Source organism: Hippocampus guttulatus, chromosome 2 (assembly GCF_054856545.1).
Source record: "Hippocampus guttulatus isolate MCC_2025c chromosome 2, RoL_Hgut_1.0, whole genome shotgun sequence".
In the NCBI taxonomy this organism is placed as follows: Eukaryota; Metazoa; Chordata; class Actinopteri; order Syngnathiformes; family Syngnathidae; genus Hippocampus; species Hippocampus guttulatus.
Window position 1 is genome coordinate 28,482,044 of NC_141262.1, and position 14,287 is coordinate 28,496,330.

General features: G+C 46.4%; 1 protein-coding gene across 2 annotated transcripts; it reads left to right on the forward strand.

Moving 5' to 3' along the window:
• Positions 1-2,691: 2,691 nt before the first annotated feature.
• On the forward strand, positions 2,692-12,021 carry tesk1b (testis associated actin remodelling kinase 1b). 2 transcript variants are annotated; one of them, XM_086105332.1, is made up of 10 exons: positions 2,692-2,755; positions 4,133-4,423; positions 5,721-5,842; positions 5,955-6,003; positions 6,088-6,234; positions 6,342-6,424; positions 9,282-9,372; positions 9,454-9,537; positions 10,063-10,149; positions 10,221-12,021. In XM_086105332.1, exons 2-10 carry the CDS (start codon positions 4,211-4,213, stop codon positions 11,136-11,138), a joined length of 1,794 nt encoding a protein of 597 aa, XP_085961458.1. In that variant the 5' UTR covers positions 2,692-2,755; positions 4,133-4,210; the 3' UTR covers positions 11,139-12,021. The 2 variants fall into 2 exon arrangements, with proteins under 2 accessions (XP_085961458.1, XP_085961459.1); XM_086105333.1 differs by lacking the exon at positions 2,692-2,755 and adding an exon at positions 2,907-3,076.
• Positions 12,022-14,287: the final 2,266 nt, after the last annotated feature.

Below are 14,287 nucleotides of genomic sequence, written 5' to 3' on the forward strand. Positions count from 1 at the left end.
CAAGGTTTTTTACCTTTGCCTAGTTGAAGCTCCTCGAGTGACTTCAATGTACAGTACTTCCCTGGCCCTATGATACCACAAGGTGGCGACAAAGTAAGATGTAACATGAAAATCGCCAAAACGCTTCTAAATCCACTTTTGTCTGATGTGTCCGTCTGGAACTCATTCTGACGAATAAGGTGAAACCTGAAGTGACCCGAGTTTAGAAAACTCGCAACAGACATTGGTTTTCACCCGGGTACAAACCGAATGCGCGGCCTTTTATTTAGTCGACAGGAGGAGAAAGACTTCTGGCTACTGACACTGAAATTGGACATGAATCAAGTTGTCTGTGACATGAATCAAGTCTTTGACCGATACGCGGATTCCTTGGCCGTGTTTGTCCAATGTAGAAACACTCTGATGACTTAAAGCTTCTTGATGACCGACAAGGGATAAAGGTAACCTGCTTTCTCACTTTAAATGTGGCTTCTCAGTGAAATTTAAAGAAGGGTCAAGGGGTTCTCTGTCAGTTATTATTGTAAACTGCAGGCAAATCCAACATTCATAATAATAATAATAATGCATTTTATTTAAAAGCGCCTTTCATGCCACCCAAGGACACTGTAGACAATAAGAAAATACAATGTAAAAATTAGTAAACGAGATATTATGTAAAAACAGGACATAAAATCATAAAAACATAGGAAATGGAAGAGCTATGTGTTGTAGGCAATCCTGAACAGGTGTGTTTTTAGACGGGACTTGAAAGTGGAAAGAGGTGTGCAGTTTTGGAGGTCCGGAGGTAGGTTGTTCCAGAGCTTTGGAGCAGCGTGACTGAAGGCTCTGGCTCCCATGGTGCTCAGTCGGGCAGGGGGCACTGACAGGCGGAGGGAGGACGAGGATCTGAGGGAGCGAGAGGGGATATGCACCTGGAGAAGGTCGGATAGGTAAGGAGGGGCCAGGTTGTGGATGGCCATATATGTATATAGAAGCAGTTTGTAATTGATGCGATGTTGAACAGGGAGCCAGTGGAGCTGTTGGAGAACGGGGGTGATGTGCTGCTGGGAAGATGTTTTTGTGATGATGCAAGCAGAGGCGTTTTGAACCAGCTGGACTTTATGAAGGGACTGTTGAGGTAGGCCGAAGAGGAGAGCGTTGCAGTAATCAAGGCGGGATGTGACAAGACTGTGGACAAGAATAGCAGTGGTGCGGGGGGTGAGGGAAGGGCGAAGTCTGGTAATATTGTGGAGGTGGAAATAAGCAGTGCGGGTGATGGTCTTGATATGTGAGTGGAAGGTGAGCATGCTATCCAGGATGACACCCAGACTCTTAACCTGGGGGGATGGGGACACTAGGGAGCTGTCAATGTTGAAGGAAAAACTGTTTACCTTGGATAAAGTGGATTTGGTGCCAAGAAGGAGGACTTTAGTTTTATTAGCATTTAATTTAAGAAAGTTTGTTGTGAACCATGTTTTGAGTTCGGAGAGGCAAGAGGTGAGGGAGGGGGGTGGGAGTATGGAGTTTGGCTTGCAGGAGAGGTAGAGCTGGGTGTCATCAGCAAAGCAGTGAAAGTGGATATTAAATTTGCGGAGGTTCACTTAATAAGTAATCGGCTGCTGTAAATAATAAATACTGTGTAATATTTTCTAGAACAATGATGTGACACGTGTCCCCTCACCGCAGAGCCTCAACAGGCTGATAAATAATGCAGCTCAAAGCTAAACATGCTTGGACGTCAGGTGACCATACAAGTTGGTTCCATCCATCCATTTTCCACTCCGCTTACAAGTTGTCGCAGGCGTGCTGGCGCCTATCCCAGCAGTCTTCGGGCAGCAGGCAGGGTACACCTTGAACTGGTTGCCAGCCAATCGCAGCGCACACTCACACCTCGGGACAATTTAGAGTTTTCCATTCACCTACCATGCATGCTTTTGGAATGTGTGAGGAAACCGGAGTAACCGAAGAAAACCCACGCACGCTCGGGGAGAACCTGCAAACACTACACAGAAAGACCCGAGCCAGAATCGAACCCTGCGCCTCTGCACCGTGAGGCCGGCGGGCTAACCAGTCACCTACCGTGCTGCTCCAGGCTCGTTCCCTGCATTTGACATACAGTTTCTCTTAATTTGAAGGGGAAAAAATCGTTTATTTTAATAACAGAAACGTGTTCTCATTTTAAAATTGTATAATTGAATTAACAAATATGTTGATCAAATAAATTCTGAAAAACGTTTATGCAAATAAAAGGTAGTTTAAAAATAATTTTATTTTTATTTTATTTTCCCCAAACAAATCCATGAAACGCCGTCATCGGAAAATAATTTACAATCTATTGAATAAGCAGTTGCTTAAAGGGCTAAATAAATGAAAAATACATTGTAAATAAATGAGCTATGTTGGGGAAAAACGTCTTCTTCAACGTGCCCTTTTATGGCGTCATTAAAGAGCGTCAATCATTCCAAACAAGTCCAAAATGACGGCTCTCGCTGTTTGTTTTGTCAAAATGTTAATATATTTAATATAACATATATATATATATATATGTTATATATATATATATATATACACACACACACACATACATACATACACACACATTATATATATATATATATATATTTAAAAAAAATAAAATAAAATCAACCTCAAGAAAATGGTTCCGTCTGAACCCTGTGCGTGGTCACGTGAACAGCAGCCCTCCTCCTACCCGGAAGTGGCACCAAAGCAAACAGACGAAGCGCCTCCAGTCGTCAACTCAAGCACCGTGGCGGAGGTAATCATGACATTTGTTTTGACCGTATTTCCGGCAGACTTGTTGCAATTCAAAGCGCGCGCGGACACCGGTCATGTTAAATTGGGGGTGGGGGACGTCACGTGAGCAGCAGCCCCACCCCCCATCGTAAAAGCCGGCGCTCCCCTCCTCATGTGCAAACGACGACACAGTGGTGTCGAGTGGGGCCCAGCGACCTGTGGCGGCCTTTGCTTGGACGACAGCGGGCAACGGGGGGGCGGGGACGGGCACGGGAACTGCCTTGGGCTGCCGAGAACGTCGTTCTTGGATTTTAGTCATTTTCTTTCAATGTTTTTGCTGCGGGTGAGTGACGTCCGCTACATGCACGCGTCGCTTCTCTGACTTGAGGCCGTTTCCGTTTGCGTCGCCGTTTACGTTGTGGAGGCAACCGAGCTCCTCAATTGACGAGGCAGCCGCTTGGTTGAAAGGGGACACTGCTTCCAATCAATCGAATCACCCCCACTTCCACGCCGCCCTCTTTTCCCCCTCCGTCCGGAACCTCCATTGGATCGATTTCAAAGCATGTGTATGTGCGTGCGTGCAAAATGCAGCCGTTAACAATCTGCTGAGTGCAGATAACGCCGACAACAGACTCTTAAAAAAAAAAAATAATAATAATCTTTCCAGCTCTCGTGGATGTTGTGCCTCCGAAACCAAATGGCGGGCAACATTTTTAGAATGTCTATTTTACTAATATTCATGGGTTTATTAACTATTAATTCGACCAAATATTGTATGAGATTTACAAAAAAAACCTTGCTTCATGTACATGCAATGTTGCTCATGAGATTATAGTTCAGTGAACCATGTAAATCTGTTGAAGTGAGTTGAGGAGTTTCTTTTAGAGTAAAGTAGTGCGTTACCGCCCCATTGCAAGATATCGGACCCAAAGAACCATGACCGTGTTTCAGTGGTTTGAGGAGCTTCATATTGACCAATGAAGTGCTTTGATCTCATTTTGTGGTTTCTTCGTGCTATGGAACAATGTTGACGTGAGTTGTGTTTCATTCAGACAAAAGTAGTGGTATTCCAGCATCTTGGTGCCAGGGATCTATGTTGAAGTGAGTGGAGGAGCTTCGTTTAAAACAAAGTAGTACTTTGCTGCCATCTTCATCATCTAAAACTGGATTGAACTGAGCTTCATTCAGACAAAAGTAGTGCTCTGCACTACTCAGTTACTGTAAAAATGATCTGAAGTGCTACTGTATGTGTTGAGAGCGGATCAAACCGGCAACAACTTAAAAAAAGATTTAAACCTGGTGTTGATTTTGGGGCTGCAAAACCAAGGCTGGTTTCTCACTCGATCTGTTTCATGCCATTTGATGAGTCGTTGAATTGCCTGATTTTGATGTGTCGCAGCCCTCAACTGGACCGGATCGAGCCGCAACCGTGGAGGGGAGCCGACATGGCGCACGTTAACGCCACCCCGACCCAACTATGAATCCGCAGTCCCGCTTCTTTCCCGAAATGGAGAGGGTGGAGCCGGAACAGGAGAGCGAGGCGGAGCCGCCCATGCACGGTGTGCACGGTTCCAACCGGACTCGACCGTCCTCCTACCGGGCCCTGCGCAGCGCAGTGTCCAGCCTGGCCCGCTTGGACGACTTCAGTTGCGAGAAGATCGGCGCCGGGTTCTTTTCCGAAGTGTTCAAGGTCAGTTCCTCAAGTGCGATCCATGGCAACCAGAACTTCGCTCAGAAGTTCCCTGTGTAAAGTGGAAGCACGACTCGAGTACCCAAAGTCAGCTGGTATTGGCTGCGGCTCACCCGCAACCTCATAAAGAGCAAGCCCGACGGAAAACGGATGGATGACTTGATAAGCAATTGCCCTATGAAGGATGTGCCATTTGGCGAACCCCATTACAGTGGCCCGCTCCCTCAAGCGGTGTCCATTTTTGAATAGCAAAACGAGCAGGCAAATGTCAGTGCCTTTAACCGGCTGATGCTCGTGCGAAAGTGCGGGTGTCGGTATTTCTAATCTCGCACTTGCTTTCTTGATTGCGTGTTGTCGTGCTTTTGGGAAGGACTTGGGGTTTCCGGTCTATCGTGTTGACACGAATGAGCGCCAGCAAGTAGGCTTGATCTCTGGCAAGGCCCGCTCCCTCGCCTGAAGGTAACGTTTTAATGGCTATGTATCTGAATGGGCGTGCTCACTCTGCCACATTGGGGCTCTTGAGGATAAATATGGGCCGAATGCATCTTTACAGATTGAATGATAAGGCTTCCAGGATTGACCCCTGGGGTACCCCGCAGTTCATAGCCATTTTGTTCTGAGGCACGGCATAGCAGGCCCTGTCCTCGGAAAATAAGACTTGGACGAGTTTAGATCGGGATCAGAGATTCTCACCTGGTGTTGTAAACTCTGTAATTAGATCATATGTGTGGCAACTGTTTTTTGTTTTTTGTCTGGGGGAGCGTGTGCTGTTTTGAAGTGTTGCGATTGTATCACGGCCGCAGGTCAAGTCGTGTTTCTGAGAGTGGGACCTCCCATGTCTCTGCGGTGTGCTGGAAAATGGAGTTTTTATTGGCTGGGATACAAATTATGCCCACCCATCAGGTGTGAAATTAAACAGCTGCGTGTCAGGCTGTAATGTATGTTTGTGTGCGCAAGACTTGCTGTGCGTGTGCATGTGTGTGTGTGCGAGACTGGAAAGTGCGTTTGTTTGTGTGGCCATGCCTAAGATGCGTGTGGGGAGGTGAGAGACTGGAAGGTGTCTGCCTCTGTGTGTGATATTGGGTGTGTGTGAGAAAGTGAAGCGTTTGTCTCTGTGTGTATTTTTTGTGTCTGTTAGGTCCACTAATGTGTGTGTGTGGGTGTCTGTGTGTCTTTGAAGACAAATGAGGGAAAATGACTCGGCGCTCTTTTTCACCTACACGAGCGTGGCCACGGTTGTTAGCAGCGGCGCGCTAAAATGTTTCCCCAACCAAAGTCTCCATGCTGTGGCATCCAGGTGCAGCATCGCGTGTCTGGCCAGGTGATGGCGCTCAAGATGAACATCCTGGCCAGTAACCGGGCCAACATGCTCAGGGAGGTCCAGCTGATGAACAGACTGTCACACCCCAACATCCTCAGGTAGCCCTCAATAAATCGCCAAACGTGTTGTTTTTTTTTCCTGTGTGTGTGTGTGTGTGTGGTGCGTTTCATCCTAGTTAACCCACTGGTCCCCCCCCCCCCCGACCCCCAGGTTCATCGGCGTTTGTGTCCACGAGGGGCAACTCCACGCGCTGACAGAGGTAAGCCGCAAACGGTTGGGTATTCAACGTACTTCGGTTTTCGGGTCACGGCGCGGTTCTTAACCACCGTTTGCGCCGATCCAGTACATCAACGGCGGCGACCTGGAGCAGCTGTTGGACAGTGACGTGCACCTGTCGTGGAGCGCTCGGCTCGCCCTGGCGCTGGACATCGCACGGGGCCTGCGCTATCTGCACGCCAAGGGCATCTTCCACCGAGACCTCACCTCCAAGGTGACGCCCGACACGTCCGTGGTTTCACTAAAAGGCAGCGCTTGCGATGCATTGATATATATTGCGTTTGAAAACGTGGTTATGGTTGTCCACGTGTGCCTGTGCAGAACTGCCTCGTGCGCTGGGAAGGCGGCGTGTGCTCCGCCGTGGTGGCAGACCTTGGCTTGGCGGAGAAAATACCGGATTACAGGTGCGTGGCGACAGTCTGACCACATATACTGTACACACCATCCAGATAGATCACCAAGTAATAGCGTTTGTGCATGTTTTGTATTTTCTTTTTTGACCGGTAAAACATCTTCAAAATATTTTTTGTTTAAAAATAAAAAGCTACAGTGTATGTGTGATGAATGTATGCGTGTCAGCGTAGGTGACGTGACTTTCAGCCAAATCACAGATGCAACCAGCAGGCGGCATGTTGAACAAACACCAAAATAGTTCCGTTGATGGCCACAAATGAAAAAATCTCTTTTTTTTTTGCGCCAAATGAGGATACGAGATCACATCTGAAGTCAGGTCACTTTGCAGAGACGGGAATCAAATGTGGGCAGCACGGGTGTCCGAACTGGGGGGGGGGGGGGGGGGGGGGGATCCTGGAGTGTTTCCATCTCTCCCTGCAGCGACGCACGCATCGGATTCAAATGACGAGCTCGTCAGCGAGCTCGGCAGAAGTCTGAGAAGCAACCTGATAATTTGAATCCTTTGTGTTGCAGCATGCTCTTTTTTTTCCTCAATTCATTTCTGAGAAGGAGATGATGTAAACATTTCATGTGATCTTTAAAATGATTAGCTTTATTTTTATTTTTTTGAGGGGGTGGGGGTAAATTATTTTTTCAAATGGATTTTCGCTATAATGGGTGGACTGAACAATAAATATACAAATTGCTCCTTTTTCTGATCGAATTGCTGAAAAGTAGTGTTTCTTTAGTTGGCTTTTTTTTTAAACCCCCCCCCCCCCCCCCCCCAAATTCGCTGATCACGTTAAATCTTCTGTAAAGTGTACTAATGTGTGTATGTGAGTGAGACGAAGTTGTACGAGTGTAAGGTTTGCATGTCCTTTTGCCCACCACTTGCCCAACCCTCGCCCTCAATAAAAGCGCATTCCTTCACTGCCTTCTTATCGGGCCCCGGTGGCCGTATCTGAGCGGGCTGGCGGGTGAGGCCTCCGGCGGTGCCCTTGCACAAATCAGGAAATGTGGGCGGCCAGTGTTTAAGCTGTCGTCTTCTGTCTTTCTTTATGGCACACTGGCATTTACGGGGCATATTTTATTGACACTATAAATGGACGCATTGGATGGAATCATCGGTGAGGTCATCATTTTCAAGCGCCCGTGCCGTATCAATGATTTTCTGCACGGCTTCCACATGTTGCAGCTGCTAACCTCGCTCGACTCCCAACTTCAACCCGGAGGGGTGTGGGAGAGGGGGGGGGGGGGGAATTACCGTCAGAAAAAAAATCTGGATGAGACTTACTTTCCCCCCTTCTTCATAAGCTGTACATTTTTTATTTTGGTCAAGTTTCCTCTACACTTGGGACTAACTTGCATTTTACTGTTTGCTCTTTATTGGACCCTGGCTTTTGACAACCTGGCTTGCACGTTTGCATGGGAGGGCACTTGGAAGGTTGACTCCAAATAAGGTCAAACAATTCTCGGTTGCCTCTTGTGACTCCTTACTGGGCTTGTTGACACTTTTTTGCGACTGTTTTCCTTCCGCCTCGTAGCTCACGTTCACTTTCACAAATAGCACAGCGAGGAAGTCGAGTGTGTCAGGAAAGTCGTCGCAGCACTTCCACTTTTTTTTTTCCTCCACCTTTTTACCATGTTGCTGCCTGACAAAACGGATACATCTCTTCTTTTCCTCTCAATGTTGTTCCCATAAAACCCCCACAATGACATCACAAAAAATGAGCCAGGGTGGGGGTTGGGGGGTGGGGAATGCCATTATGTGCTTGATAAAAACAGACCATCATAAAAATTAAAGTCATGTAAAGAATGTGCACTCTAATTCATTCACAGCAGCTCGTCATCTGTCCGACTTGACCACAAGGAGGCAGCATAATGCGGTCACAGTCACAAAGCCTTTCACGGCTATTGCAAGTTACCGAGTAGCTGCAGTCATATTATTTGTGTTTTGCAGAGGATAAAGAATATATGACTGTGGGTATTGTTTTATATTTTCTTTGCCTGGAAAAAGTGAAGTGCAGTGAAGGCACGTGTTGGTCCCGCACAGCAGGGGCGGTTCTGGATCAATTTCACTGAGGGGGCCAGGCTGGGGCCAGGGGTTTTGATGGGGGGGCACATTCAACCCAGGGCTAAAAAGACGCATTCGAAATCTTATTTGACTTTTTATTTCTTCAGACTTTGAAATTGTAGTCATAACATTACAGTGATGAGAAAAAAACAGTATTAGGAGGGCTAAAATGTCTGCAAGCGTAACAATACGCCGTGTCCATCTGTTGAGAATATTCAAGCCAGGGGATGATATGGTACCAGCCTGCCGGGGACAAAAATTGCAAATACACTGAAGCTAGATGTTTTACATGCATATAATCATCCAAATTTTAAAAGGCAATGTCTTATATATTGATCCTGTTAAATAAAAATTAAAATAAAAAGGGAGACTAAAAATGTTACACACACACACACACACACGCACACACACGCAAATAGCACTCGTGTCGTGGTAATTTCCTTCTCTGCGGACTGCTTCTCATTTTCCCGCTCATTTTTAAGTGGCGCAGCGCACTAAAGGGTCCGACTAGAATGTTAAATCACGCACTTTAGTTCCACCTTTCGCGTTGGCGACTCGGCACGACTGCGTAATCTGCGCTCGGAGGGGGGGCCACAGGGGGGCCAGAATCGGTGCTACAGGGGCACTGGCCCCCGTTGGCCCCCCCCCAGAACCGCCACTGCCGCACAGCCTCAAGCGGGTTCCTTCCCGTTTTCTCCAGCTCACAGTTGCGCAATGCTCTCACCAAATAAACTAAAACGTGATGGTAATGTCGAGCTTCATTTTCCATTTCCTCTTTTTTTTGTTTTTTGCAGTGGAGAAGTACACCAGGAGCCTTTGGCTGTGGTGGGCTCCCCCTACTGGATGGCTCCGGAGGTGCTCCGTGGCGAGCTCTACAATGAGAAGGTTCATGGGGAAATGTCACATAAACAGCAGATAGATGTACTGTACTTTTTTTTTTTAAAAGTGCTTTTTTGCTCTCCGCAGGTGGACGTGTTTGCGTATGGCATAATTCTCTGTGAACTGATTGCCAGGATACAGGCAGACCCTGACATCTTACCACGCACCGAGGTACAGTCATGTTGAGGTTCGCTATTGACACCTCTTTGCATTTTTTTCCTGCGCAACCGATCTCCAGCCATTCTCTGAAAAATGTGCTTATCAATAACTCTCTACTAGTTGGTGCCAAAGTCCCGCCGAATAAGAATGTAGTCATTGTTGTCAAGGAAGTATGTTGGAGTGGTGCTGTACATCACATCTTTGTACGTGTGAGAGGAGCCAAGTTTAGCCTGGGTTGTAAGCGGAAATTATGGCGAGTCTGTACTTTTTAAAATAAAATGCCCGTATAAATCTGACACTTTTTTTTTTTGTCTATCTTGGTTGATTGCCTTTCTCGTTGTCACATTATGAACTTATACTTTGTATGCAGCGATGGCTGTTTGAAAGTGCTCTATAAATACAGTTGAGTTGAGTAATATTAGGATACCATGGTGACCTGTTGAGTCTCTGACATGACGTCTGGAGTTTAACATTTCCAAGACTGAAGTGAACAGATCTCCCCAAAAATGTTTTCTTTTATTTTTTGTACCTGTGCAGGACTTTGGTCTGCATGTGGATGCCTTCATGCAGATGGTTGGCGACTGCCCCGCCCACTTCCTGAATCTGGCCATCGTGTGCTGTAATGTACGAAAAGACGAGACGCGCGCCGTCCCCAGCCGAGGCCGCTCTGACTCTGGTTTTGTCCGTCCCGCCAGATGAGCCCCGAGCTGCGTCCGTCTTTCTCCCAGATCGTCGCGGACCTGGAGCGGACGGACGAGCCTCCGGCCACCGAGCGTTCCGCGGTCGCCGGCCCACCGCGGCGGGGCTCCGCGGGCCCGCCGCCGGACGCCCGTCTCTCCCGCAGCAATTCGGACATGCTGCGCCCCGCGTCGCCGCCCACGCGGGTCAACCCCTTCTCGCGGCGCGAAGACCTCAAAGGCGGCAAGATCAAGCTGTACGACACCCCCAGCAAGTCTGTCATCTCCCTCACTTTCGCCCTGCCCCCGCCACCCGACTCCCGGCGAGGCGAGCCGAGTCTTGGGCGCCAGCGGCGCTGCCACTCGCTGCCGTGCCCGCCGCTCCCCTACCTGTCGCCCCACCTGTGCGACTGCGAGATCCACGGCGGGGACGACTCGGGCCTCCCGCCCTCTCTCGAACCCCTGTCCCTGGACCAAGAGAAGGATGAGATTGTGCCGATGGACTGCTCGAGCTCGCCGGATACTCTGGATGGCTCGTCGTTGTCATCTTACTCCAAGCTGCCCTCCCCTCCCAGCTGCACCTCCACTCCATCCCAGACCTTCATCAATGGGTGGCCACGTTTGGACAACAGCAAAGTGGTCCTGAACGGACCTTCGGTCTGGAGCGCCGGCCCCGCCGGCATCAACAACAACGGTTGCCGCTCGCCTCCCAGTGAGCCCGACGCCCAGTCCCTGGACCAGGACGAGGTGGTCTCGTGTCCGGCGTGCTGCCTGGCGGGCCTGCGCTTCCCTTCGGTGTGTCTCCGCACGCCGCACCGGAACGCCTATAAGAATCTGAACAGGGACGGCGCCGCCTCCCGTGGGCTGCTGTGTCCCAAGAGCCCGCCGCCATCGCCCACGCTGGTCGCCGCCGCCGCCCGGTTGGAGCCCAAATAAAATGGCCCCTGGGTGAAATCCACCTTTTGGGATTTGCACACATTTTAACGCAGCAATATATAGTAGAGGCTTGCTAAAAGGGTTGGGGAGTTTCCTGTACATTTCCAGGGAGCTTTGGTCAATTTCCATTTCAAATTGCAAACTTCCCGTGAGAATCGAGGCTCATTTCATGGAAAAGTGTTATCTTAGCTTTCCTATTCCTTTTTTTGGTTAACTTTCTGGTTTATTCCATTGATTCCCATGGGAAGTTTACAACTTTCAACCCTAAAACTGTGAACCCTGCTCGGTAATCTACAAAAAAAAAAAAGATAACACCCTAGCCAAAGGTGTATGTATAATTGCCTACAGATGTCATAGCGGCAAAGCACTACGTTTGTCTTAATGAAACTCCCTTGTCACCAAAATAGTTCCGCCTGGGCTCGGGGCTTCGCTTGGGTTTGGCTTGTCTGCTACCCTCTGCTGGGCTGAGGGTGCCCCTAAGCGCCTTCCTCCATGACCCCCCACCTGACTCATTCCACAAGCATCCAGTCCAGCATGAAAAGTCTTCGCATGACGCAAAACCACCGATTCCAACGAGGAATGTTAAGCTGAGTATTATTGTTGCAACAATCCTGTTTTGGGGATATTTGGTGCTGTTAAGTCTTAAGTTTGTGTGTGCGCGCGTGTGTGTGTGTGTGTGCCTTCTGTTTAGGCTGTTTTGGTTGCCCTCCATTCTGTATTGGCACTTGAGTTTGCCACTTGAAGCACTTCAAGTGAATTCCTGCTGTTATTTAAACTTTCAAGGGAATGAACGGTCTGAGACCTGCTTACAAGCTGTTTGTATTCTTATTTAATAATAAAAAAAGTTGATATTGAATTAAATAAAAAGTATCTATTAAATGCAGAGTTTTGTGTGTCTGTTGCGTTGTCATTTTTATTTATTTGGAAATGTTTGGGGATTGGTGTGACCTGCACCATGTTGCAGAGTATTAGTAAAAACAGGAATAGACACACAGACTGAGTCAGGATATATCTTCTATATTCTTGAATTTAAGTATGAATACTGTGTTAGATATTGAATTGGTGTCAAAAATAACTAGGTCCTGAAGTGTCGGTGTGTTCTGATGTGTTGTTTTTTCTAATTAAGAGCACTCATTTTTACAATTTGGATGATTCGTTTTTGTATTGAGTGATACATTTGACCACTAATGATGGAAATCCCTTGAGGTATTTCTCACTGTTGTACAGTGGAAAGTGTGACAAAAATGACTCAACAAGTAACAATTAGGGCAGTTACTGAGGACAAATTTAGTCAAATAATACTGTCATTGAGTTTTATTCTCATAACGATGTTACAACAGCAAAGAAAACTCAAAAGTGTTGTTAAATTGTTCCTTCTTCATCCCATGAGATGTAATTTGATCATAAAACGATTGCTGCATCTCCAAGCAGCAAATGAATAATGCATCTCCTCATATCGTTCCGGTTTGCCACATCCAATATGGCAGCGGTGTCTCCGTACGGATGGTTGCCGAGAATAGGAATGAGGAAACGGTGACATCTTTTTTTGACAAGTCCTCTGGCCACAAGGCGGCGCCAGCTCACGACGGAAGCTGCAGGGCTTTGCCGATTCATGACTTCCGGGTTGTCTGTTTATAATAACAATAATGAGAATAAGAATAAGTTGGCGGCGGATGGATAGAAGGAGAGTTTCCACCTCTAGAAGACACTTCAATACGTTCCATACCAATGTAATTTAGGGATGATTATAGGATGACTTAATTTAACTAAATGGGCTGACACCTGATAATTCAAATTTTTGCATCTGAACTATGAGCATAAACTTTGAAATAAGGGAAGAGGAAAAAGGCCTAAATAATACCGGCTCTTTGAAGTGAACGATGAGCCGTTTTTAGACGAAAAAAACGACCATGTATAGTAAGGCGTTTTTAGCAAAAAAAAGAACATGTATAGTAAGGCGTTTTTAGACGAAAAAAACGACCATGTGTAGTAAGGTGTTTTCGACGAAATAAACAACCATGAATAGTAAGGTGTTTTGAGCCGATAAAAACGACCATGAATAGTAAGGTGGTTTAACAACAACAACAAAAAAAAACGACTATGTATAGAAAGACGTTTTTAGCCGAAAAAAACAACCATGTGTCGTAAGGCGTTTTTAGCCGAAAAAAATGACCATGTGTAGTAAGGCGTTTTGAGCCGAAAAAAACGACCATATATAGTAAGGCGTTTTTAGCCGAAAAAAACGACCGTGTTCTAAGGCGTTTTTTACTGAAAAAAACGACCATGTATAGTAAGGGGTTTTTAGCTAAAAAAAAAACGACAGCATCGTAAGGCGTTTTTAGCAAAAAAAAAAACGACATAGTATAGTAAGGCGTTTTTAGCCCGAAAAAAACGACATAGTATATAGTAAGGCGTTTTTAGGCCAAAAAAACGCCTTACGATACTATGTCGTTTTTTTTTTTAGCTAAAAACGCCTTACTATACTATGTCATGTTTTTTTTAGCTAAAAACGCCTTACTATATACTATGTCGTTTTTTTCAGGCTAAAACCGCCTTACTATACTATGTCGTTTTTTTCGGGCTAAAAACGCCTTACTATACTATGTCGTTTTTTTGGGCTAAAAACGCCTTACTATCCTATGTCGTTTTTTTCGGGCTAAAAACGCCTTACTATACATGGTAGTTTTTTGGGGCTAAAAACTTCTTACTATACTATGTCGTTTTTTTGGGGCTAAAAACGCCTTACTATACTATGTCGTTTTTTTCAGCAAAAAACGCCTTACTATAATATGTCGTTTTATTCGGGCTAAAAATGCCTTACTATACTATGTCGTTTTTTTTGGGCTAAAAACGCCTTACTATACTATGTCGTTTTTTTCGGCCTAAAAACACCTTACTATACTATGTCGTTTTTTTCAGGCTAAAAACGCCTTACTATACTATGTCGTTTTATTCGGGCTAAAAACGCCTTACTATACTATGTCGTTTTTTTCGAGCTAAAAACGCCTTACTATACTATGTCGTTTTGTTGGGCTCAAAACGGCTTACTATATTATGTCGTTTTTTTTCGGGCTAAAAACGCCTTACTATACTATGTCGTTTTATTCGGGCTAAAAACGCCTTACTATACTATGTCGTTTTTTTTGGGG